The sequence below is a fragment of the Moschus berezovskii genome, chromosome 7 (assembly GCF_049115385.1).
Source record: "Moschus berezovskii isolate FMDL1 chromosome 7, NW_MosBer_1.0, whole genome shotgun sequence".
NCBI lineage: Eukaryota > Metazoa > Chordata > Mammalia > Artiodactyla > Moschidae > Moschus > Moschus berezovskii.
The window spans coordinates 61,461,250-61,488,417 of NC_142466.1; the positions used below are offsets into that span (position 1 = coordinate 61,461,250).

The 27,168-nt window shown below is 44.9% G+C and overlaps 1 protein-coding gene across 1 annotated transcript in view; it reads left to right on the forward strand.

Annotated features, from left to right (window-relative positions):
* The first annotated feature begins 4,448 nt into the window (after nucleotides 1-4,448).
* The window catches only part of PSAT1 (phosphoserine aminotransferase 1), a 34,362-nt gene continuing 11,642 nt past the window's right edge, over nucleotides 4,449-27,168 (forward strand). The window contains exons 1-7 of the mRNA XM_055426928.2: nucleotides 4,449-4,622; nucleotides 8,531-8,591; nucleotides 9,800-9,869; nucleotides 12,408-12,613; nucleotides 13,583-13,755; nucleotides 15,289-15,458; nucleotides 21,287-21,415. Coding sequence (XP_055282903.1) covers nucleotides 4,563-4,622; nucleotides 8,531-8,591; nucleotides 9,800-9,869; nucleotides 12,408-12,613; nucleotides 13,583-13,755; nucleotides 15,289-15,458; nucleotides 21,287-21,415 — 869 coding nt within the window. The 5' untranslated portion in view covers nucleotides 4,449-4,562. The remainder of the gene's footprint in view (nucleotides 4,623-8,530; nucleotides 8,592-9,799; nucleotides 9,870-12,407; nucleotides 12,614-13,582; nucleotides 13,756-15,288; nucleotides 15,459-21,286; nucleotides 21,416-27,168) is intronic.

Here is a 27,168-nt window from a genome sequence, read left to right on the forward strand (position 1 = left end):
TCGGCAATGTAGTTAACTTCTACCTGGTGGGAGTTCTAATATCCAAAACAATATGACTCAGGATATTATCTATAGTCCTTGAGGAGGAACTAAAAGTCCTTGACTGTGTTTTATGGACAAACTATTAAGATTTTGCCTTGCTTTCTTTTGTTTTTGCATTTTCTCACTTCTTTGGTTAAAATGGCTCTTTGGAACTCAGGGAAGGCCTAGGAGACTAAAGCTTTTCTACAGAAAAGAGGCAGTGGACTTGGAGGTCTGTTTCAGGGAAGGTCCCTTAGGGTCCTGTTCCATTTCACTTAGAACAATCAAATTTAGAGACAGAAAGTTGAATGGTGGTTTACAGGAGCTAGGTGAGGGGGAACAGGGACACTGTTTAGTGGGTACAGACAGAGTTTCAGTTTGGGAAGGTGAAAAAGTTCTGGAGATGGACAGTGGTGATGATTGCACAGCCATGTGAAAGTATTAATGCCACTGAATTGTACAGTTAAAAATGTTAAAATGGTACATTTTATGTTATGTGTATTTTATCACAATAAAAAAATGAACCAAAATAGGGTGAGGACATAAACTGAGGTAATAAAGTGAGTAGGATGGATATGTTTTCCTACCAGTTGGGGTCAGAATGGAGAGTGTAATAGGATTGTGACTTTTTTTTGCTACATAAACTCTGATGACTCCCTCTCCCCGTCCTCCATTTTTTCTTGAAATAATGAGTGATAAGGAAAAAGGATCTTCATCTCCAGTTACAAAAAGAGCAATAGAAGTAACCTCACTCATTCCAAACAGGTTTCTTTCTTCCTCAGAGTTGCCCTTTTTTCTCTTTCTGCTCCCCTCTAAACAGGACACTGATCTGATTGGAAATGGCAGCAAAGCTCACCATTCATTCATAGTAAGGGCTCAATAAAAATATCTATGAAAATTGATATTTACAAAGTATGCATTTCATGAGAAGCTACCAAGAGGGGAGCAAAGTGAAAATGAAAAGTGTTAGTCACTCAGTCGTGTCTGACTCTTTGAGACCCCATTAACTGTAGCCCCGCCATGTTCCTCTGTCCATGGGATTCTCCAGACAAGAATACTGGAGTGGGTTACCATTCACTTCTCAGGGGATCTTACAGACACAGGGACTGAACCTGGGTCTCTTGCAATGCAGAAGATTTTGCCATCTGAGCCACCAGGGAAGCCCTAGAGGGGAAAGGCCCTTATGAAATGCAGGGGTTCCCTGAGCTATCTTTGTACATCTGCACTGCAGAATAGGCAAGAATGACAGAATAATATTTTAAGATTATATTTCCCCACTGTCTTCCCTTCTCCAAACAGGAAGCAAAGATGCTCTTTGTTGAATAAGGGGAAATACATGACAGAATACTATAATCCCTAGAAGGAGAGCTGGTGATCAGCAGGCTGCAACAGGCTTCTGAGAAGCTAGGTCTGACACCTCACAATATTGATCTGTATATTACTGTCTGAAATTTGTAAACATTTAAGAGTTGGGAAACATCACACAAAAATCTGGATTTTGGTTTCTCTTTACGTATGGGAAGATAGCTTGAACAATCTTGTTTGTTCACTTGGTGACAACAAGCTGGATCTCTGAGCTGAAGTTGTTGCATTTAGATGGTGTATAAGTTAGGATAACATAGCCCTTCAGATTTCAGTGGCATAACCTAAAAGAAGTTGATTTCTCATGTGTAACAAGCCCAGAGCAGGTAATACAGAAGCTGGGGCTCCTTCCTTTCTGTGTCTCCATCATCCCCTAGGACTTTGGAGTCTTCAATTTCACCCTGCAGAACAGGAAAAAGGAAGTGGAGAAGCACGCCATTTCTCAACCACCTTGGTCTGAAAGTGGTATTCTCTGTTCCCTTCCATTGGTGGGTTCCAGCCACATGACCAGCCTTGATGCAAAGGGAGCTGGGAAGTATGGAGCCTGACAAAGGCTCTATTCTATGGAAGGGGAAGCATACATGTGGGGTGGACAGGTGCAACTCTGCCATAAATGGGTGTGCGCATTTCAATTCACCACAATCTCACCGCTGTCTTTCTATCCCTGAGTGGCCCTGGCTGAAGGTGTTTGTAGACAGAATGTTTGAGGACGAAGCATAGAAAGAGATGGATTCTTTCTGGAATGAAAAAGAGACTTCCTTGGGTTGGGAGAGAGACGGAGGTCAGCAGGTCCCTGAGTAAAGGGTCTGTGTGCCTTATCTGTAATGTCATCGAGGACACTACAAGTCTCTCAGAGGACTGACTGCACGGCATGTCTTGGTGGACATGATGACAGCCACTCTTGTGTGTATGCTCAGTCTCTCAATCTTGTCCGACTCTTTGTGACCCCATGGACTATAGCCCAAAAGGTTCCTCTGTCCATGGAATTTTCCAGGCAAGAACACTGGAGCATGCTGCCATTTCCTACTCCAGGGGATCTTCCAGACCCAGGGATCAAACCCGTGTCTCGTGTGTCTCCTGCATTGGCAGGCAGAGTTCCTACCACTGCACTACCTGGGGTGCCCGGATAACCACCCTTTCTTCACCCAAATGAGTCATAAAAGTGGTAGAGAGCTAATCTATTGAAGTAGCTTATAGACTTCAACAGTGGCAACAACTCAGCTAAATTTTCTGGGGAAATGGATGAGTGCTTCCCTCTCTACTCCATGCCACTGTGTAACTCCCTGGGATGAACTCCCCCACTCTCTCAGTAGATTAGCTGCTTGGAGTCTACAACTAAGTCATTACATGCAATAATGGATACGTGACAATTCTTGCACACCTGAGTTTATGGATAGACATTCATACCCTCTATTCAATTTTGCAATTTTCTAAATGAAGGGGCAGAGGAAGGCAGTGAACCTTGTTCATTTCAGCTTTTTCTGGAAACTTTGCCCTCCACCACCCAAAGCTAAAGCAGGACCTCCTATCCTAGCTCAGTCCCTCCCACATACCACAATAAAGCAAACAAAAGTCCTAGCCCTGTCAGTTTACAAATCTTTTCAAACTTGGGTGGTTGACCCTGGCTGGTGTGATGGTGGAAAGCCCCAGGACAGGCATTCTGTATATTCCTGGTGCATCACTTTTGCTCAAAGATTTGGGGAAATATTTTAATAAGAAACTGGGTTAAATTAAGGAGTTCAGTTCAGTCGCTCAGTCGTGTCCGACTCTTTGCGACCCCATGAATCACAGCACGCCAGGCCTCCCTGTCCATCACCAACTCCCGGAGTTCACTCAAACTCATGTCCATCGAGTCGGTGGTGCCATGGAGAAGGGGATGCCATCTGTCGTCCCCTTCTCCTCCCGCCTCCAATCCTTCCCAGCATCAGAGTCTTTTCCAGTGAGTCAGCTCGTCGCATGAGATGGCCAAAGTATTGGGAGTTTCAGCTTTAGCATCAGTCCTTCCAATGAACACCCTGGATTGACCTCCTTTAGAATGGACTGGTTGGATCTCCTTGCAGTCCAAGGGACTCTCAAGAGTCTTCTCCAGCACCACAGGCAAAATTCACGTTTTAAACAAATGATGAAATCTAAGACTTCAAAGGAACTTGTTTCTTGCAGGAAGGGGGCCTCCTTATTTCAGAGTCCCATGTGGGTCTCCACTGGAGTTCTTCTGAGAAGAACATTTCTGTAGAAAAGTTTGAGCTGTGCTTGCCCTGTGCCTGGCCCTGGCTTGGGCTGACGCTCCCCAGAGGTATCGCTTTCTTGTTGCTATCTCCTCACGTTTCTAAACTCACAGCTTGTCAGCGCCTGCGAAACCCGAGAGGTAATGCCAGGTTCCAGCTCACTCTTTTCACAAGGGGGAAAGGAGAAGGCGCAACTTAAAAGGACTTGCCTGGGAAGCATTCATACTTCCCAGGTCAAAGCTCCTCTCAGCGTCCTTGGCAACCCACGACTCTTAATCCTGCTTTAACCCTTGGCCCCTTGATGTTTTGCAGAGAACCTCATCTCCCACCTACCCACCCCCAGCACATAGTTCACCCTGCAGTTCCATCCTTAGGGGCTCTGCCTCTCCCCTGTATTATCTGGCGCCATGGCGGGGTGCTTAGGAAATTTAGTGAGTTAGTGACTGCTGACCCAAACAAATGCATCACAGTCCAGTCTACGGTCTGGTGAAGATGTAGTTGGATGGGGATGAAGAATTATTTACTCCGCATCTCCCCGTGCAGCCCACGGAGAGGGTCTGAAGTCAGGTTTGGAGGACTGGAACCGGCCTCAAGGGTGCAGAAGTGCCAACTCATGTTGGCAAGGGCAACCGCTTCTAGCCGCCCACGGTTCTCGGGCGGGCAAGCAGCCGCGCCGCCAGGCTGGTGCAATCTCCCGCGCGCCTTGCATTGATCAAAAAGGGTTGAAACAGTAAACGCGAGGTGGAGCAACTGCTCAGGAGCCGTGACTGCGAAGCACGACCAATGGGGATGCGAGTCCCATTGCGCGAACCAATCAGCGCAGGGCCAGCGATAGCGAAGGCAGCTACTGCGCCTCTCGGAACTGGAAGAGCGGAGAGTCCTTGCCAGCCGCGAACTTGCGCTGCCCGATCGATAGGTCCTCTCCAGCTGACTCGCCGTCCCTGCAGCAGCACCATGGACTCCCTGATGCCGGTGGTCAACTTCGGACCGGGGCCTGCCAAGCTGCCGCGCTCCGTAAGTCCCAGGGAGCGCGCGCTAGGACTGCGCTCCAGGCGGGAGCACGCGCGTTGGTGGCTGTGCATCCCTGCGAGGAGAGCTCGGATCCCCTCCACCCTCCCCGAGACCCCTGAATACTCTGCATGAGTGTGCACGCCCAGGTCAGGATATGCCGCGGGTGCGCCTTTGAAAGAATACTTTGGAGAAGGAAAACTTGCTGAGGTTTGCTTGCTCAGCTGCCCCTGGCGCCGGCTACTGGGGCGCCGCGTGCTGAGTTCGGCCCGCCGGGGACCTGCTGGCTCGCTGCGCAACACACCTGCAAACTCAGGCGCTGTGCCTTCAATAGGGTCGGACTAGGGGTGCGGCGGGAAAGAAAAAGCTCTCAACTGTGCATTCGCCTTGCCCAGCAGTGCTGCGATCTAGGCAGTGTTGAGTGGATGCGTGAATGGACATGGTGAATGAGTGGTGAATGGGGATCGTGTTAATTGGAGCGAAGTGTAAACCAGAGGCCCGTGCAAAACCCCTCGGGAGCAGTGTGGGCTTCAGCTAGCACTTGGAAACGTTGCTTTTCAAACCTGTAAATTTAAAAGACTTCAGTACAGCCCAGCCTTTCCCTCTTTGCCTCTCAGAGACTCCACCCGTCTCTAAAGCTATTTTTCTCTGCTCTGTTTCACGCATAGGTTTTCCCTCCCTGTACTGGCGTGTACCCTAAAGGCATTCTAATATTCAAGCTCTGGTAGGCACTGGGCAGCTAGCCCAGTTCGCTTCATTTTGTTCTGGAGCAAATGAATGGCTGAATTCTCCCCCGGGCCATTACCAGACTTTTCAAGTGCAAGTGTAACTCATTCCTTGCCTTCCCAGCCCCCAACCGGGTTCCAGCTCCTTCCCTAACCTTCAATACCCACTCCCCCAACCCCTATTCTCCTCCCCACCCGCCAGCTGTGAAGGAGGCCTAGTCTCTAATGTGCCTTGGACGCGTTGACCAGCTGCCCCTGCTGTTTGTTACATTTTGCTTTTTCTAACCGGGATAACTCTTATAGTACCTTGTAGCAACATGGGACATAGCCAAGTGCTTTTCAATTATCTATTGTTAAACAGAGTGGAAATATCCCTGGGACAGAGCCTTCTCTGTGTTGTCCTAAGAAGAGAGAATTTTTATACTTTTAGATGGGAAAGAACATGTTGCTTTTCTCAGTGCTCAGGGTAGTTGAGAGTACAGGGCTTACTTTTTCTTAGTTTTTGCAGTCTGCTTTAGGTGAGATTCCCTGTTATAAATATGCAAACATTTCTACTACCCTTACCGGTTTTCCCCTGCATGTTTTGGAGTCTTTTGCTTATTTGTTTCCTGTGTAGTTTGTTCTGCATTTATTATAAAGATAATTGTTATCAGTAGTACAATTACTTATTATTTATTTTCCTGAAGGATTTATGCCTTCATATGTGCTCTCTAACCTGGGAGGGGAGAGCTGTTTCTATTTATGTGTTTTCTTGATAGTTGAATTATAAAGATTAGAGAAGTTTTGCAAACTTTTTTTGACTGTAACCATAATGAAAAATATATTTCATGAAGTGAGCAAGTACCTGAACATAATTAAAACAAAAAGTTTATGAAGTATTTAGCCTGATGACTACAACATACACAATTTTATGTTCTATTCTGCTTTGGTCTATTCTAGTTCATTAAGAAAATATTGGTTGTGATCCACAAAATGATTGCATTCTTCAGTTTGAAAAAAATAAACTTCACTTGATTAGAGGGGTATGCTTTTGGGGTAAAAGTCTTTAAAACTTTTTATAATGATTTTGGTTATAAACCTTTATAGATCTTTTTTTCCAGAGAATACTACAAGAGAATTCTATAAGAGGAAGGGAGTCTGAAAAGAAGTTCAAGGATGACTATCACTGATGTTTGTTTATACTAAAGAAAAGGATTCACTATAAGTTTGTTTGATCAGCCAGTGCTAATGTGTCCAACAAAAACGATGACAAATTCTTAACCCCCCCCCCCTTTTTTTTTTTTTGGTCTAATTCTTTATCGCTGAAATGTTTTTTCATACAAGTTGCAATCTAGTTTAGGTTATGTTTTATGAGATCTTTAGCTGGTATATTTTAAGGCAGTCTCCTTTGATGGCAGGATGCTTCTACAAAGGGTTTGTCTCACCTTTTTTGTATACATTTTTAGAGCTTTTCTTTCTGATATTTTTACTTTATGGCAGTTCACTCATACTCAAAGATAGAGAGGGAATAATATAATGAAAGTCATAGACCTAGCCAAGATTTAACAACTAAGGACATTTTGCCAGTCTTGTTTCAGCACTCCCTCCCCGATACCCTCTTTCTCCCCTTCTGCTTCTGGATAAATTTTAAGCTAGTTCCAAATATTATGTCATTTCACTCCTGTAAACACTGCAGCATGCAACTCTGATAGGGGTTTGGTTTTCTATTCTTCTTACTGAAATGTATATGAAATATATAGATGAAATAAGTACATATATGTGTGCATGTGTTCATACTAAGTTGCTTCAGTCGTGTCCAACTCTTTGAGACTCCATGGACTGTCAGGTTCCTCTGTCTATGGAATTCTCCAGGCCAGAATACTGGAGTGGGTTGCCATTTCATTCTCCAGGGAATGTTCCCCAACCCAGGGATTGAACCCCAGTCTCTTGCATTGCAGGCAGATTCTTTACCATCTGAGTCATCAGGGAGGCCCATATTAAAGTGTGTGTGTGTGTACATATATATATAAATGAAATAGGTGTTTTTCTTTTGAGTGTGTAGTAATTTGCCTTTTACTTGCCTTTGGGAACAATGACAACGAGGCACCTCTCTAGCAAGTGAGCTGTGTATTTGGGGGCAGTGGGTGGAGAATGAGCTTTCCCATTCTCCCCCTTTACTGGCACTGGAGGATTGGTCATAAGATGGGTCCCACCTGTCCAGTTGCTCTTGTGAGGCAGAACGTGCTTATCTTGTAAGATGGGTCAAAGGGCTGGATAGGGACATACAGTTAAGTTCTTTTGGCGGCTCAGCTGAGATTCCTCACCTGCACACTGGGGATGAGACTATCACCTTCAGTGCTGTTGTTGAGGGGGCGGTCAGTACCCCCATGGGTGTATGTGTGCGTGCTAAGTCACTTCAGTCATGCCTGACTCTGTGCAACCCTATGGACTGTAACCTGCCAGGTTCCTCTGTCCATGGGATTCTCCAGGCAAGAATACTGGAGTGGGTCTCCTCCTCCAGGGGATCTTCCTGACCCAGGGATTGAACCCATGCTTCTTACGTCTCCTGCCTTGGCAGGCTGGTTCTTTACTACCAGCACCACCTGGGAAGCATCCCAACCTAATCTTAATTCACAGCATGTGCTTCCTACTTCCTGCCAAACCCACCCATTCCAGTAGACCAAAAAGATGGAAAATTGAGTTATCAGTTTAATTTGGGCGTAAATTATATTTTGTTGTCCTCTATACCCGGAACTTTTTGTGCTTTTGCTTTTGCTTTCAGAGAGTGGCAAATGCAGTTGTGAGAGTCGCAAATGCAATTGTGAAGGGGACATTTTCTAGGGAGTCAGATTTTTCCCAAAGTTATTCTTTAACTGATATTGACAGGTAAAGAATTGTTACTAGAAAACTTCCTACTTGATTTTTATCTTACCTTCAAGTGAGTTTTTCTCTCTAAATTTGTGCCTTTGGAAAAACTGTATCTTAGAATCGGTCACATTGCATAATTTCATACTCAACTTGAGTGTAAGTTGCATCTTCAGGGTTCTGTGGGAACAGGCAGAGGAAGGGGATTGGCTGTGGCAGGGACAGAGGCTTCCTCACAGACCCAGCGTGTGGAACTTCTCCTTGCCCCTCCTCTTTTGCAGTTTGTGTATCCAGAGAGAGTTGTGCATAGCATACTGAAATCATCTTCTTTTCTTTTTTTCCTAGGTGTTGCTAGAGATGCAAAAAGAATTATTAGACTACAAGGGAATTGGGATTAGTGTTCTTGGTAAGATTTACTTTTGGATGTTGTGAATGTCCAGGATTTAAAGGGAACTAACTAACTGATGCTAAAGCTGAAACTCCAATACTTTTGCCACCTCATGCGACAAGTTGACTCACTGGAAAAGACTCTGATGCTGGGAAAGGTTGGGGGCGGGAGGAGAAGGGGACGACCGAGAATGAGATGGCTGGATGGTATCACCGACTCTGTGGACATGAGTTTGAGTGAACTCCGGGAGTTGGTGATGGACAGGGAGGCCTGGCGTGCTGTGATTCATGGGGTCGCGGAGAGTCGGACTGAACTGAACTAAAATGTATCATCAAGCCTAAAATTTCTACTGGGTCTTCCCATAGGTGTTTGTAGATGTCTTTTTAAATTTTAATAACTTCCATGGCATGTTTGATCAAAGCAGTTTTGAAATCAACATAAATGCTGGTGAGGGGTTTATACATCTCAGCTTACCATTTCATAATTGGTTTTTGCTATACATAGGATCTGAGATCAAAAGATCTTGTGCATTTGTGTAATAGTGCCCAAACATTTATAATATTGTTTCACATTCTTTTTACAGTTTTTTTCTCTTCTTAAACATGAACTCATTGAATATATAGAAGCCTTTTTTGGGAGATCTTGCATGTTAGTAATTCCGTTGTTTCTCCCCTCTGTTATTAGGAAAGATGACCTTTGAGTTCTAAAATGTACCTTTTTAAAAATTTTAACTTTCTTTTTCTTTTTTGGTAGTTCCAGAGGCTACAGAGTATTAAGAGATCGTAGGGTTAACTTTTTGTGCTATTGCTATTGAATTCTGTTCCTTAATTTGAATTAAGTGACATGTGCTTAAATTTCTGTGAAGGGGCAGCACAGTATGGCGTTTTGTGCTGTTGTCCTAAAGGGCAGCCTTTGCAAACAATTCTTGTTTGTGAGAAAATGATGAGAAATCAGAGCCTGAAGAATAAAGTAGCAAATGGCCCAGTCAGTGACTATCGCCACTTGAAAAAAATCATTCTGCTGTGACAATAAAGTTAAAATGTTTGCAGTTTGAAAATCAATTTGGATATTCTCTTAAAATGTGTGGTCCATCACTTGTATGCAATATAACTGACATTTCCCTTTATTATTTTATTTGCAAATTTTGTAGTTACATCTTCAATAACTTTTGTTCCTTTGGTTTTGAACTGGAATATTTTTCTTGTTGTTTATTTTTCCTTCCACAGAAATGAGCCACAGGTCATCAGATTTCTCTAAGATTATCAACAACACAGAGAACCTTGTACGGGAATTGTTGTAAGTATAAAATTTTAAAGACAAAGTTGTGTTATTCTTGTTTGGTAATCCATATACGTAGGTGTATGTTGCATTACTACATTCTGCTATGTGTTCGGAATATTTCATTCTTAAAAGTCATCTTTTTAAGATTCGTTTAAAAGATCTTTCTAAAGAGTCTCCCAGATTCACTAGATCAGTACATAATGTTTTTAATTTGATCCTCATCCTGCATTTGTGTGTTTATTTTTATTTTATGTGGTTTTTCCAAAGATTTGAAATCATTATATCTGGGAAAGATTGTTCAGCACTGTGGACGTTAAATTGGATTAGAAGGGATTTAAATGACAAGTGGTCAACTTTGTCAGCATAATTAATTGTAATTTAGTTCACTGGCTTTTAAATTATGGGCCTCATACAATCTGTCAGAATCACCTCTTGGGAGAAATATAAAAAAATTCAAGTGCTGGGCCCCACCAAGACTTGTCGAATCATGGCCTCTTGAGAAACTTCATTCTTAACAGACTCTTTGGGCAATTTTAAGGGTTATGAACTCTGGGAACTGCTCCTCAAATGAACTCTCTTAGTTATCTGCACTGCTTTTGTTTCCTAGAGGAAACTATATTCTTAAATAGATTGCTGCTTTAAGCTACGGTTTTATGCATTACATACTCACATAGACATACAAATATGGTCACCTTAAAAACAAAATACTTGTTTGTTTGTTTTCTGCTCATAACACTGTTGCATGTTTATGGTGGGAAGCTTAGGGAAAAACTCACAAATTTAACTGGAATTGTCCATAACCCCACCAGTCAGGAATAATCATTGTTAAAGTTTTAGGGTCCATCCTTGCATTATTTCATTAACAAAATTGGATTTGTACTAATTGTGTAATAACGTGCTCTTTAAATTGCTTAGTAAAATGCCTTAGATGAGGCAGCCTTAGTGACACTTTCTGAGGAGTGTTAGAAGCCCACCGCAATGTGTGCGTCAGAGGCAGTCATCATCTGTTTGACAGCACGCGGGGCTGCCTGCTGGGTCCCCATTATGTTCATGGAGCGATCCTGTCCTTCACGAATGCTTGGAATGTTGGTCCGAGAGACGTGCCATTTGACCCACAGAGCTGTGGGCCTCTCCAGCCGGGACTTCTGGCTCAATGTATGGGCCAATCCCTTTGGACCCTGGTACCCAGACCTCTGGTGTCCTTCCATCCAGTTCTTGGCCTTGTTAACTGCATCTGAATAACATAAACCTGGAACCCTGCTTTGGGCTGCTGTCCTCCCAGCTGCCAAGAACCTGATAGTTACTGCCTCCCAAGGCCTGTCTGCATGCTCTGCTATTCTCTGGAGCCCTGGAGATAAGCAGGCATGGCTCAGAACCAGATACATGCACACCACCCCACCTGCTGGCGAGCCCAAGACCCTCTCACATTGCTGGCTCTTTGCTGCTTTCCTTAAGCCTCTTTTCTGGAGCTCTGTCACCTGGCCATTTGCCTTCTGCATAACCTGTTCCTAAGCTCTGACATTGCTCAAAAGCTCGGGTCCAGTTTCCATGGCCTGTGGCTCTCCCAATCATCATCTTAATTTTCCATGCTGGAATCAAATCATTTCACTCTTAATCTCAATATATATGGGGTAGGTGAAATATGCTTAGGTCTAAAGGGTTATGGAAGATCCTTCTCCACTGTTCACCTGATTCATAGCATGGACCAGCACATATATACTTTTAGGACTTTTGGTTGCAAGTGAGAAACCCAACTCTTGGCTTAAGCAAAATAAATAAATAAATGTATTACTTCATAGGACAGAAAAGTGCAGGAGCTCACATGATGTAAGGAAGGTTTATTCCTCTGTCTCCTGGATCTGCTTTTTTATGTGTTGGCTTTATCAGATGGCCACCAGTGATTGCAGATGTAGCTCCTGCAAGTTTTTTCCCTCAATAGAAACAGTCTCTCTTTTCTAGAAGTTTGGATCCAAGATTTCAGAACCAAACCCCACTGGCCAGCGTAGGTCACGTGCTCCTCCCCTGGAGCTGGGATTGGGCACCCTTGAACCAGCTGGGCTGAGAGTGATAGCCAATGCTTCCCGAAAGGAACAGCAGGGTGTTACTAAGATTCTGTCGAAACAGTAACCATAGGCTTTGAACATGAAAAGTGAGTGAAAGTGTTAGTCACTCAGTCATGTCCAACTCTTTGGGAACCCATGCACTGTACCCTGCCAGGCACCCCTTCCAGGAATTTCTCCAGGCAAGAATACTCGAGTGGGTAGCCATTCCCTTGTCCAGAGGATCTTCCCAACCCAGGGATCAAACCCAGGTCTCCTGCATTGTGGGCAGATTCTTTACTGTCTGAGCCACCAGGGAAGCCCAGACTTCCACTGTGGGGCCTGTTAAATATCTGTGCAAGAAATTGAGTAGATAAATGGCTGATTTGGGGAAGGCAGAGGTGGGGCTTTACCATTGCTCCTACAGTGTGTCCACCCCAGGGTGAAGTGCCGGAAGAGCATCATTCATTGTCAATCTTTGACCCCTTTTACTGTCACCTCTGCTTCTGCCCAGAGCTATTCCAGACAACTACAAAGTGATTTTTGTACAAGGAGGTGGATGTGGCCAGTTTAGTGCTGTCCCCTTAAACCTGATTGGCCTGAAAGCAGGAAGATGTGCTGACTATGTGGTGACAGGATCCTGGTCAGCTAAGGCTGCAGAAGAAGCCAAGAAGTTCGGAACTGTGAATATTGTCCACCCCAAACTTGGGAGTTACACGAGTAAGTGCTGGTAGCTGAGCTGGTCTGTGAAATGCTGGCCAGTGGGTGATCCCTCCTTAGCTAGCAGGTTACCCCTGCCCTGGGCAATTCTTTCTTCCCCTGTTTGATACCATTTAGATTTTCTGTCTGTTCCTGTTAAGATTACTAACTGCCTGCTGCAGAAAGAGTATTCCTAGGCTGTTGTGTGCGTGCCTGCTCAGTGGCTTCAGTTCTGTCCAACTCTTTGCAACCCCATGGACTATAGCCCACCAGGCTCTTCTGTCTATGAAATTCTCCTGGCAAGAATACTGGAGTGGGTTGCTATTTCCCTCTCCACCTGGGCTGCTAACTTAGTTGCAAAGCCCAGGTGCTTGGTTGGCTTTAGGTATGGCTTAATCAAGGGCCCCCCTACAGTGAGGGGACCTCTCCTGGTGTCTCCCTCTGTCTCCTCCACAGTCAGGAAAGCTGCCCCCTCATTTTTAGAAGATGGCTGCAGCTGCTTCTTGCTTTATATTCTCCCAAGTTTCAATGCCTCTGCTCAAACATTCCCAGTAACAGTCTCGTGTCTCCTGTGTCCCATTCCAAATCAGTCCAGTGGCCTTGCCTGAATTGCAATCTACCTTCAGGGCTGTGGGTAGAATTGGTTCTACTGGAATCACATGAGCTGAGAGTGAGGGAGACTGGTCCCCAAAGGACACTGTCAGTGGACCTAGGATGTTGGATGCGGGGTGACAAGGAAAAACATAAATACCTACCACACCATTCTTGAAGATTATTTGCCCCCAATAAAAGTCAAAAGAGTGAGATGGAGCATCCTTTTAGGATGTTGGTGGTGATTGTCATACTAGATGAATAGGATGCCATTTACTTATGAATGCTCTGGGATCAGTCTTCCCCTGCTAGACGAGGGGTGTCATACCTGGTGGACTCCCGTCTCCCTAAGGGAAGAGGGGAGGAAACGTGGAGTCCCTAATTTGCCTCCTGTGATAGAAATTCCAGATCTGAGCACCTGGACCCTCAACCCGGATGCCTCCTATGTTTATTACTGCGCCAACGAGACTGTTCACGGAGTGGAGTTTGACTTTATCCCTGATGTCAAGGGAGCAGTGCTGGTCTGCGACATGTCCTCAAACTTCCTGTCCAGGCCAGTGGATGTTTCCAAGGTAAAGCGTGAAAGAGGCCTGGGTCAGGGGGAACCTAGCACCTTGGGTTTTCTAAGGACATTTTAACATACAGTAGAACAGGGAAGGGCCGACCTCAGAATATTTACATCCGGACATTCACAGCCTTTTGTTGACGGTTGCCTCACAGGGGCATACTTGAGTCCTTGGGGAATTCACCTGCCTCTGAGAGTGGCTTTTAGAAATTCTTTTCATTGACACCTTGGGCATTGCTTGCTGTTGTCAAGGGAAGATATGCGTTATCCAAACCTGGGGGGCTGTGAAGGAGCCCTGCCTTACCTCGTTAGCCACCCCAGCACAAGAGCGTCCGTAGGACATGGAGATTCACAGGTGGCTCTCCAGGGTGGGCAGTGGGAGAGGCACCCACAGTTGCACAATATGGGGGTCAGGGGTTAGAAGGGTGATATCTGTAAGGAAGTTAAAACTAAGTGGTAGTGTGCCTTTAAAAAAAATTTCTGGTAAAATATACTTATTATAAAATTGACCATTTTAATGATTTTTAAGCATACAGTTCAGTGGCATTAAGTACATGTACATGATTATACAGTTCTCATCACCATCCATCTCCAGGACTTTTTCTTCCCACTGAAATTGTCCCCATTAAACAATAACCCCAGTCCTTCCTCCCCCTAATCACTGGCACCACCATTCTACATATATTTCTTTTAGTCTCTGTGAACTTGACTGGTCTAGATGACCTCACATCAGTGGAGTCATGCAATGTTTGTCCTTTCATGTCTGGCTTGTTTGCACTGAGCAGCACAATGTTCTCAGGGTTCACCCTTGTGGTAGCATGTCAGAACTTCATTTCTTTTTAGGCTAAGTAATATTCTGTTTTGTGAATATATATATTTTGTTTATTGCGTACTTTTTATTTTCACTTACCATACACTGGCAATTCTAAACAATGTAAATTGTAAAAATACCTCTTCCTGTTGGGCCAGGCTATCCCCCTTCTCCCCTGTGGGATGCTACTGAATTTTCCTAAAGGTTTCCTGGGGAGACATGGAAGAGGGTTCTATATCTTACGTGGAAATTGTCCCAAAGTACCTTAAAACATCTCTTTTTTCTGAATTTTTTTCTCTCTTGGGCAGCTTATCTCATTTCTCAGTGTTTTCTGATTGTCCCTTTATACAAATATAAATAGATTAAAAAATTGGTTTCTTTAGATTACCAAGGACAGCAGCCTTATTTTAAAGATGGGCTTGGATGTAGAAAAGAGATTTAATAGAATGAATAGGAATAGATGCAAGGTTTCCACAGTGGTGGGCTTGGGCTGACCTCTTCCTGGGGAGAAAGACCAGGCAGATTCATAATCTGCAGGCTCTAAACTTACAAATATTGATTTGCTTTCCAGATAGAGATTCCTTTAGAAAAGGAAACTTGCCCTGAACAGGATTAAAATAGAGTTATTTCCTCATAAAAACTATGTTTTAGAAAGAGATGGGGGAATTTGACATACATTTATGAGAGATGACCAAGTACGTTTAAAATAGCAGGTTTTCTCTTTGGCAGTTTGGTGTGATTTTTGCTGGTGCCCAGAAGAATGTTGGCTCTGCGGGGGTCACGGTGGTGATCGTCCGAGATGACCTGCTGGGGTTTGCCCTCAAAGAGTGCCCTTCAGTCCTGGATTACAAAGTGCAGGCTGGAAATAACTCCCTGTACAACACACCTCCTTGTTTCAGGTAACTCCAGGGTGTGGCTTGGGGACCAGGGAAGGAGGGGGTCTCTGTATTTCCCATCAATACTAGGTGACTTTCTGAAGCTGGACGTGATTCTGTGAATTGGTAACCCCGTCGCCCAGATGTCCTTCAGGATTCTCTGCCCGGCTCACCTTCGCTCATCCTTCTCTGTGCGCTGTCTCAACAGCTTTCCTTGCCTTTCTGTTTTGGGGTGTTTCTGTTTGGTCTTGGTAGCCTTGGTGGGTCACCATTAGCCCAAAGGCTTTCTGCACATGAAGTGTCATGCCTGCATCTCAAACAAGCAGTGCGACTTTAGAGAAGAACTTTCAAAGGTTGGGCTCCCTGCCTTTTTCATCCCCTTGCTGGGCCTGCTTGAAGCCCACTGCTTGACACTGAACACACGGGCTGAACAAAACACTTCTCTGGTTTTCACCCAGTCTGCAGGGGTCCTGTTAGCCTGGCTTCCTGTCAATCCTAGTCAGAGTCTGCATTATGGCACTTTTGGGGAGAGCAAGGCTGTTCCACCTTATGGTCTTTTAACTAAATGTCAGACTCAGGTAGTTGGTGAAAATCTTTGTAACACCTATGATTTAGCCTGATAAGTTTTATTACTAACAATCTATGTGAGCTTAGGCAAGTTACTTAATCTATCTGTGCATCTGGTGTCTCCAAGAGTAATTAGTTGCTGATGAGGATTGGATGATTAAAATATGTGTCTAAAATGTGCTTGAAAAAAATAAATAAAATAAAATGTGCTTGGGGGTTTCCCTTGTAGCTGTCAGTAAAGTATCTGCCTGCAATGCAGGAGACCTGGTTTTGATCCCTGGGTTGGGAAGATCCCCTGGAGAAGGACATGGCAACCCATTCCAGCATTTTTGCTGGAGAATCCCATGGATGGAGGAGCCTGAAGTGTCTAAACCTCTACCACCAAAATGTGCTTAGGGAATGCCTGGCTCTCAGTGGCTTATATTATTATTTACCAGCAGGGATAAGAGCCAGAGTTTGTAGATTATCTTTCCAGGGCATCTATGATGTAAAATGGTGATGTATATGACCCTCTTAATCTCCCAAGCACCCTAGGAGGTAGGTACTTTAATTGTTATTTCCATTTTGCAAGTGAAGAAGCCAAAGCCATACTTCTAGGAAGTGGCATGGGTTTGAACCCAGGCAGTCTGACTTGAAAGCCTGGATAAGTACACCTGGTGCCTTCATGCTCTTCACCAGCAAAATGACCAGTGTGGGTTTGTGTTGGAAGGGTCCCATCTCTGGAGAACAGATGGCTGTTGGAGTTTTTCAGTGACGGTGGATGCTCTCATAACAGAGCATATGAAGAGGGGCTCGGGCCAGTGCAGGCCTCGGCTCCATGGGGGCCGGGGCTTTGTTAGTGGTCTCCCTCCGAGGCGCTGCCTGTGGGAAAGACACTTCTTCCATATAATTTACCACAGGAAGGAAAGAGCTTTTTCCACAGCTGGAATGCTGGTGGAAGTTGTTGCTGGTTTTCTGCGTGGCTCACGCAGGCTGCAGCAGCTCTTCACTCTGTGTGCCCTGCTTCCCTCAGGGAACGGAGGGGTCTGGTATTTTCTCCCGGTCACCTGTCAATCCCACTCTGTCTCACAGTTGAAAGTGCTTCTGAAGTGCCTGGTGGGGATTGCGGAGCAGGGCTGAACCCGTCTTGCTCACCTGTCTTATCTCTGGGGTTTCTGGTAGTGGAAAAACCAGTAATCACTGGCCAGCTGGGAAAGGAGCCCTGCTGTGCTGAGCAGTGCTGGACAGTTGGGTCCTCTGGGGAAGGGGCTCTGGAGCCAGGCCACACCGTGGCAGGAGGTGCTGGAAGGCATTCAGTCCTTACCTATTAGAATAAGCAGCCAGGGTCTGGTCTCCAGCACTTGAGTCTTTCAGGCAGAAGCAGAGACCATCGAGGCTCTGGGAGCAAGAAGGTGTGAGGGGCCAGGAAAGCCCTGGCCCTGGATGTGCCCTGAAGGCCAGCAGTTCTGATCAGAGCATAGACTGGGGGGGCAAGCTGAACTGTCTTACCCTCTGGCACCTTCTCTATGTGAGTGAGTGACCTTGAAGTCAATTTTTTAAAAAAATGTCATGAATATGTTAAAATGCAGCCTATTAATATTAAAAGTCAGCAGAAATGGTGAGTTAGCAGGTGAGTCTGTCTAATGGGAAATAAAAATGTCCAGAGTCAGACCTGGGGGAGGCATTGAAAGAAAGTCCTCCTTGAGTGACTCACAGAGGGTCATTCCCCTGCCAGGCCTTGACCAGTCAGGTATGCAGGGTCAGCCTGGTCACCTGGGGGTGGGAGCACAGGGTGGGGGAGGGCAGACATTTCCTGCCTAGAGCCTTTCTGCCTAAGGAGGGAGCTGAGCCAGACACACAGAAACAAGGGGAGAAAAAGAGCAAGGTTTCTTCTCCAGACAGATCAGGATAGTGAAAACAGACCATCTCAGGGCAGGACTGACAATAATATTTGATCAGAATTGCATATAGCTGATTCATTTTCTCGTACAGCAGAAACTAACACAACACCAATTAAAAAAAGAGAGAATCATATAAACGTGGAGGTCCGAAGAGACTGGGTTAAATACATTCTGAGCCAGGACACCCCTCGGTGTCTTGGATTCTTTTACTCTAAAAGAAGAGAAAAGAGAAAACAGTAAACATCTGTGTGATTGAGCAGTTACCTTCAATCTCTGACTTGAAAAACTAAGATTTCATTTGGTGTATTTTTGAGATTAGAAAGTTGTAGCCCTCCCAGTGAGAACAAGCATCGAGTAGTGAAAGGAGGATTTGTGCATGACACCCTCCCCAGGCCTGGCTGTGAGCTGATAAGGCACCCAGCACAGTTCAGAACTTTGTCATCACGTGGAAGTCCTTGAAAATGTCCCAACTTAAAAAAGAAGCTCTTTTTTTCCTAATCAAATTAGAGCCAAGTGACCAGAGGCCCTGGGCAGTTTGTTTGAACTGAGCTGGACAACTGGCCTTTACATAATTGCCTGTAACCCTGAGCAGTGAATTGGGGTGGAATAAAGGACCATGTGGACATTTTGTTTAACACTAAGCCCAGTTTGTGGACAAGCAGATTCCTAAACTTCCCTTCTAACCCTATAAGGCAGATTTACTTCCCACGACTAACGGGACCCGTAAGTATAAATTCGTTTTATCTATAGTATGAAGTAAAGTAGCTAATGAGAAACAAAATATTCCCCACTAACCCAGGCCATCCTTCTTATCAGAATGGGAGTGTGGACCTGCCCAGGAGGCTTACTCCTTTAGAACAGCCAGGGAGAGTTTCCAGGGCTTTCTGGGGTGCTTTTCTAATCCCTAGTGCCCAAAAAGCATTTTGTATTGCTTAGAAAAGTTAACACAAGATCTTGGCAAAGATTTCTGAGGCGAAACTACTGTTAACTGCTTGCTATGCAGGGCAGATGCAAATAGAGCCATATATTTAATTATGCAAATGAAATGTTACCATACAGGCTGCTTTGTGAATTCTTTTTCCACCCAGCAGTGTACTGTGAACACGGCTGTGTCAGGACAAATGCCTGCCTTTTCCCCTCTTTGAACTGCTGTGTGATATTCCAGAGAATGGATCTGCTGTGATTTATACAGTTATTTAATGCACAGGCTTAGACAGTACACTTTACACTGTATGAAAAGAAAGTGAAAGTGTTAGTCCCTCAGTGGTGTCCGACTCTGCAACCCCATGGACTGACTGTAGCTCTCCAGGCTCCTCTGTCCATGGATTTCTCCAGGCAAGAATGTTGGAGTGGGTTGCCATTCCCTTCTCCAGGGGATCTTCCCAACCCAGAGATCAAACCTGGGTTTCCTGCATTGCAGTTGGATTCTTTACCGTCTGAGCCACCAGGGAAGCCCCAAGCTGATGGCATTTTAGAAATGACACCCTGGTTAGTGGGGAGAATGGAGACCAAGTTGCAAGGCTGCATAAGCATCTTAGGACCCCTGTGTTTTGAAGATTTCAGATGGTATGGAAGTGGAAACGTGTGTTAACTATGCATTAGAGGTTCCGGTTGAGTCATGAGGCCAGACATCCTTCCACTTCTGGGGCATTTGGTCTCCAGGAGAACCCACTTCCTTCCAAGCCATCTGCCTTACACTGAGGCTTTGTAGACAGAAGCTAAGGGTGCTAGTTCTGGGCGGCTTATAAAATGGGTGAGTTCTCTGTTGACTGTGCTGCTCAGATCTCATTAGGATTAGCCAGGAGCATGGGTAGTGAGTCTGGGTATGGGGCTGAGTCACACACCAAGAGGGAAGGGTGCGGGTGCTGAGGTCTGGCTGGGACCATGGACCTGGTCTGAGCCTTTGCTGCAGCCGTGATTTGATGACTGAAATAGCAGCTTGGGAACCCTGGGAAAACAGCTGCAGTGAGAAGTGAAGCTCAGTCACCAAAATGTACCGTTGAACGGGCAGGACTCTCAGGTGGTTCTGCTGGGATCGTGTGGCAGGGTGGGTTTCTGTGGTTCCTGGGGGAATGAGAAGTTTGGGGTTAGATGGAAATTCTAGAGCATCTTACAGGAAAGTGGGAGAACACCTAATCTGGAACACACGTGTGAGCTGTTATGCCCCTGCAGCAGCTGCTCTTGGCACCTGTGTCTGAGCTGTGGTGTCAGCCTGACCGCCCCACTAGCAGGTGAGATAGTGGTTGAGGGTCTGGAACCCCTTTGTTATTGTGAAAAGAGCTGGGGCTTTGGAATCAGACCAGCTGGGATTGGAATCCTGCTTTATCAGCTACTTGTTGGATGTAAAAATCATGCAGAGTCAAGCTCTCTGAGTCTAATTCCTCATCTGTAAAATAAGATAATGGCAGCTCTGGCCTCAGATATTTTTTGATCAGTAAGAGGGAGAGCAGCCAACAGGGCGCCTAGCCTGCTGAACGTTGCTTCCCTCCCCTTGCTTTCTTCTTTCTTCTTTGCCCCTCTGATTTCTCAGTCTTTATCCAGAGAGCTTCAGCTGAGGCTGTAAACACCCAGCGGCTGATTTCTGCTTTGAGCTCCCTCCCCTCCGGCCCTGGACACCATTTCTCATTCCTTCCAGGGCCATCTGGGGAGCTGGGGAAGCTTCCAGAGGAGCCATTGCATGTTCTGGGTACAGGCCATTCTCTGCCCAGTGCCCCTGGGCAGCCCCACATTGGCTTCTGCTACCTTCTGGGGGTAGAAATACCAGAGTTCTCAAGCCACCTGGAGGCAATGAAGGAGCCAGTCAGTATCTTGGGCTTCCCTGGGACAAGCCTCTTGTGTTAAGAGTGTCTTCCTCTCCCGACCCTGTCACAGTGTTAATAAATGAGGCAGCAGCTGTGTTGGGGGGGTCCCCACCCCAGACCTTCACTGGACCTGGACACCCAGCAACTAAGTCTACACAGATTCCTCTGGGGAACCTTTGTCCCCCCTCGTAGAGAGGGCATAGCTGGCCTTCTCCATATGCCCAGCTCGAGCTGTGTCTTTTCCACAGAAGACCTCTGTTCCTACCCTGTGGGCTTTCAGTGAGGTGCACACGGAGCCCTCAGCACCATTGGATTTTTCATTTTTTGGTTTTGCCTAGTGCCATGTGGGATCTTAGTTCCCCAGCCAGGGAGCCAACCTGCACTCCCTGGACTGGAAGCTCGGAGGCTTAACCTCTGGACCACCAGGGAAGTCCCCTCAGCAGTTTTTTTTTTCTTTTTAAAGAAACTTTTTCTCTTTTAAAATAATTTATCTAATGGTGTCTTTAAGTCTGTTTTAGTACAGCTTCAGTTTGCTCAGATGTCTTGTAATTTGTGCAAAGCTGATATAAATGGATAATATGTATTTTTTTACTCTTTATTTTAGCATCTATGTCATGGGCTTGGTCCTGGAGTGGATTAAGAACAACGGCGGGGCAGCAGCCATGGAGAAGCTTAGCTCCATCAAATCACAAATGATTTATGATATTATTGATAATTCTCAAGGATTCTATGTGTAAGTGGATGGTTTTTACCTCACATTTTGCCTCTTGTGAATTGAAAAATGTGTTTATGCTGTGTTGGTTTTGGAATATGGATGCAGCCATCTTTCTTTGAGACACTGAAGTCCCCAGGAGTGTGAAGCACGTGTTTTTCTTCCTGCATCTCCACCCCAGAAATACCAGGCTTTGGGACTGTCTCCCACTGGTGGTGAAATTGCTCACACTGCACACCCCTCTCTCCCCACCACCTCCTCTGTATGTCCCTGGGGACAAAACGTGAACATGCTAGAAGCTCTCAGCTTTGTCTCAGGACTCCACTGGAGACCCTTGGTATAAGCACCCACTCCTGACCTCTCTGGGATATTTACCCTTTTAGAAAAGTGTACTCTTTCCTCTTATCACAAGACAGACTCTCCAGTCCTAGGCCTGTAGTCAGTGAATAGAATCGGCTCTGGTATAGTTGACTCCTAGTTAAATGTCCTTGTGACTAATTGATTCACGAACAGGTGTTGACCCCTGGACCAGTGCCAGAAAAGCTACGGACCTTGTATTGATCTCTTAGGGATGCTAGAGCAAAAGTACCATTAACTTGGTGGCTTAAAACAAGAGGAATTTATTTTCAGTTATCGGGAGTCCAGGAATTCAAAGTCAAGCTGTCAGCAAGTCTTTGCTCCCTGCAAGCGACTCCTGAGAAAAGTCCATTCCTGGCCCCTTCCAGCTTCTGGGGCTTTGAGCATTCCTGCCTCACCCCAGTCTCTGCTTCTGCTTCACGTGGCCTTCTCCTTCCTTGTGTGTCTTTTCTTCTGTCTCTCACAAGGTGGTTGTTGGATATAGGACCTACTCAAATAATCCAGGGTGATTTATCTCATCTAGAGATCCTTAGCTTAATTGCACCAGCAAAGATCCTTTTTCTTTTCTTTTGCAGTAATTACTTTGATTGTTTGGCTGCCCCAGGTCTTAGTTGCAGCATGTGGGATCTAGTTCCCCAACCAGGAATTGAACCCTGGCCCCCTGCATGGGGAGCACAGAATCCCAGCCACTGGACCACCAGGAAAGTCCTGACCCTTTTTCTTACTAGGTCACATTCACAGGTGAATGTGGAGGTGAGCACATGGATAAACCTTTGCAGAGGCCACCATCAACCCCCTACAACAGGCCTCTCACCAAAATGCCACATATAAAGTACCTACTATAGTGCCTGGTACACAAAGAACTTAACGGGTGGTGTTTTCATTTGCTTTCCCTTCCTTCAAGGTGGGGACTCCTGTGGGAGGGTCTGACTTTATGCTGTGTATGCATGCCCATTTCTACACACATATGCATAGATACTCTCATTGACCAAGCCAGGACCCCGTTCTTAGTGGTATTTACTCTTCGGAGTTCAGTCTGTTGTAACAAAAACATCTAGCTGACAATCACAAAGGAATTTTCGGTCTCTTTTGAGAACTCAGTGGGCCACATAAAACAAACAAAAAAAAGATGCCTCAAACCTGGCTTAGAGTTGTATGTTTTACCCAAGACTTGCTAACACATCTCCATAACCAGCCATGGGTGAGGGCTGGGGGTGTACTTTTGGGGCAGCCATAACTCTGCTGTTGTCTCTGCCCTTAACTGACTGCCTGCTCCTATGAGTTCTTGGCTTGCTCCACAAGCCCTTAGGGCATCCGGCTTGGCTGAATGACTTAACCTTTGGGATCGTCTTCCATATGCCATCTGGGGGAAGAGATTCCCCACTATGCATCTCTGCCTTCTCTGTGGTTCTGTGGCTTGGACCTTGCAAGTCTTCCATTTTAGATCCTGATATGTGAGAGGAGAAGCCAGAGTACTCCACTTGCACTTATTAGAGCCATTTTAACATGTGTGATTGGCAATAGATGGTCCAAGGAGTTCATAGCCAAGGGCTAAATGATGAGTCATGAGCTGAGGACAGGAGGATACTGCTTTGGCTGGAGGAGAAGGGAGGGCTTTTAGATGAGCTTCAGCCTTGGGCAAGAGTAGAATTAGGCAGAGATGAAGGCAGAAGTTCTATAAATTTTTAGGAAGGCAAAGAATGGCCCCTGTAAAGCACTGAGGGAAGAAAGTAGTATGTTTGGAAAGCAGAGAGTGGGCTGCCTAGAGGGCATGGCTTGTGCTGGGATTGAAAGGATAGTGTGGAAAGGTCTGAAGACATGTTTAATGCATTAGTTCATTTACCCATTTGTCTGTTCACCCATCCACCCACCCTCGGTCTACCCATCCATCTACTATCCATTTACCCATCCGTCCATCCAGTCATCTGCCCATCCATCCATCCATCCATCCACCCACCCCTCCAGTAAACGGTGCCTGAGCACTCCTCTGGGCTAGCCTGGTTTTAGGCTCTGGTGTTACAAAGAAGAATAAGTCTTCTTTGCTGGCTTCCTAAGAGTGCACAGAATATGAATGTGAGTGAGAGCATGTGGCAGCTATTGTGAAGGGGAGACCAATATTTCTGTTAGCATCTGACGTCATGTATTTCTTGGGAAATGTATAGGCACAAAATGGAAGGACAGAAAGAATGGTGATGCCCCTGGAAGAAATCCAGGGCATTAGAAAGAAAATAAAGTATAGAAGGAACACCAAAAGTCCCAGAAATTCTTCCCCCCACTTGAGATCCTTTAACTACAAGCACCCCCCAGCATCTTCCAGAAGGCAGCCCGCCAAAGCCAACATGGCAGGTGGGTAGTCTCCTGGGCAATCTGATCACTTTCCCATGCAAAACTCCTCATTCACTTATGAACAGCCTTTTGAGCCCGAACTTGCATCCTTTTCTGAATAAAACACTTTCTGGGAACTCCCATTCACCCCTGGGCCGCCTGCCCAGAAAATGTTATCCTGACTCATGGAATTACTGTGGAAACTTGTTACCATAGTCAGGAGCACACTTTGCTCCCCCCACCCCTGTTCAGCAGTTGGACACTCACCAGCTGTCTCTGTGTGCATCTGGATTTTCAGGAAATTCTTCGCTATGGAAATACGGCCCTGAAGGGGAGGTGAGCAGTTTCTAAGAGGAATACCATGGAACCTAGAGTTGGAATTTACCGTTTACCATCACTTTCACTAATTTTTGTCCCCCCTTTGGTGCCCCCCTGCCTGGTAAAGCAGCCCCTTTATGGAACACAGTTTTGGGCAGTTTGCTGGGGGTTGGACCAGCTCTGCCAGTGTTCCTGGCCGGGGACTCAGAGACTTGAGAGGGCCACTACTGAAGTCCCTGTTCATTCTATAGCCTGACCACCCGCAGTTGCTGGCTGGCTGTGAGTTGAGCCCATGTGGGCAGTGTAGCATCTTGGCCGTAGAAGCCCTGCATTACCACTTACTAACATGTGGCCTTGGGCAGGTGTCCTGACTGCTCTTGACTCAATTTCCTCATCTATACAATGGACATAAGTCCATAGAATATTATGACCATCATGAGGGTTAAACGAAAATGCATAGGAATCAAGAGTATGTAGTGGAGGGATTTAAGAGCTTTTGCTCTGGGTCATTTGTGTAAAGCATGAGAAACCCTACTTGGTAGATAGGGAGTATTCCTGAAAGTTAGCTCTTAATATTATTTGTTTTATTTTTAATTGGAGGCTAATTACTTTATAATATTGTATTGGTTTTGTCATACATTGATATGAATCCGCCCTGGGTGTACATGTGTTCCCCATCTTGAACCCCCTTCCCACTTCCCTCCCCATCCCATCCCTCTGGGTCATCCCAGTGCACCAACCCTGAGCATCCTGTATCATGCGTCGAACCTGGACTGGCGATTCATTACACATATGATAATATACATGTTTCTATGCCATTCTCCCAAATCATCCTACCCTCACCCTCTCCCACAGAGTCCCAAAGACTGTTTTATACATATGTGTCTCTTTCGCTGTCTCGCATACAGGGTTATTGTTACCATCTTTCTAAATTCCATATATATGCATTAGTATACTGTACTGGTGTTTTTCTTTCTGGCTTACTTCACTGTGTATAATAGGCTCGTTTAATCCACCTCATTAGAACTGATTCAAATGTATTCTTTTTAATTGCTGAGTAATACTCCATTGTGTAAATGTACCAAAGCTTTCTTATCCATTCGTCTGCTGATGGACATCTAGGTTGCTTCCATGTCCTGGCTATTATAAACAGTGCTGCAATGAACATTGGGGTACACGTGTCTCTTTCAATTCTGGTTTCCTCGGTGTGTATGCCCAGGAGTGCGATTGCTGGATCATATGGCAGTTCTATTTCCAGTTTTTTGAGGAATCTTCACACTGTACTAGTTGCATTCCCACCAACAGTGTAAGAGGGCTCCCTTTTCTCCACACCCTCTCCAGCATTTATTGCTTGTAGACGTTTGGATCCAGCCATTTTGACTGGTGTGAAATGGTTCCTCATTGTGGTTTTGATTTGCATTTCTCTGATAATGAGTGATGTTGAGCATCTTTTCATGTGCTTGTTAGTCATCTGTACGTCTTCTTTGGAGAAATGTCTGTTTAGTTCTTTGGCCCATTTTTTTGATTGGGTTGTTTATTTTTCTGGAATTGAGCTTCAGCAGTTGCTTGTTTATTTTTGAGATTAATTCTTTGTCAGTTGCTTCATTTGCTATTATTTTCTCCCATTCTGAAGGCTGTCTTTTCATCTTGCTTATAATTTCCTTTGTTATGCAGAAGCTTTTAACTTTAATTAGGTCCCATTTGTTTATTTTTGCTTTTATTTCCAATATTCTGGAAGGTGGATCATGGTGGATCCTTCTGTGATTTATGTCAGAGAGTATTTTGCCTACGTTCTCCTCTAGGAGTTTTATAGTTTCTGGTCTTAAGTTTAGATCTTTAATCCATTTTGAGTTTATTTTTGTGTATGGTGTTAGAAAGTGTTCTAGTTTCATTCTTTTACAAGTGTTTGACCAGTTTTCCCAACACCACTTGTTAAAGAGATTGTCTTTTCTCCATTGAATATTCTTGCCTCCTTTGTCAAAGATAAGGTGGCCATAGGTGTGTGGATTTATCTCTGGGCTTTCTATTTTGTTCCATTGATCTACATTTCTGTCTTTGTGCCAGTACCATATTGTCTTGATGACTGTGGCTTTGTAGTAGAGCCTGAAGTCCGGCAGGTTAATTCCCCCAGTTCCATTCTTCTTTCTCAAGATTGCTTTGGCTATTCGAGGTTTTTTTGTATTTTTATAAAAATTGTGAAATTATTTGTTCTAGCTCTGTGAAAAATACTGTTCGTCGATTGATAGGGATTGCATTGAATCATTTTCACTATACTCATTTTCACTATATTGATTCTTCCAATCCATGAACACGGTATATTTCTCCATCTATTAGTGTCCTCTTTGATTTCTTTCACCAGTGTTTTATAGTTTTCTATATATAGGTATTTTGTTTCTTTAGATAGATATATTCCTGAGTATTTTATTCTTTTCATTGCAATGGTGAATGGAATTGTTTCCTTAATTTCTCTATTTTCTCATTATTAGTGTATAGGAATGCAAGGGGTTTCTGTGTGATGATTTTACATCCTGCAACTTTACTATATTCATTGATTTGCTCTAGTAATTTTCTGGTGGAGTCTTTAGAGTTTTCTATGTAGAGGATCGTGTCGTCTGCAAACAGTGAGAGTTTTACTTCTTCTTTTCCAATTTGGATTCCTTTTATTTCTTTTTCTTCTCTGATTGCTGTGGCTAAAGCTGCCAAAACTATGTTGAATAGTAGTGGTAAGAGTGGGCACCCTTGTCTTGTTCCTGACTTTAGGGGAAATGCTTTCA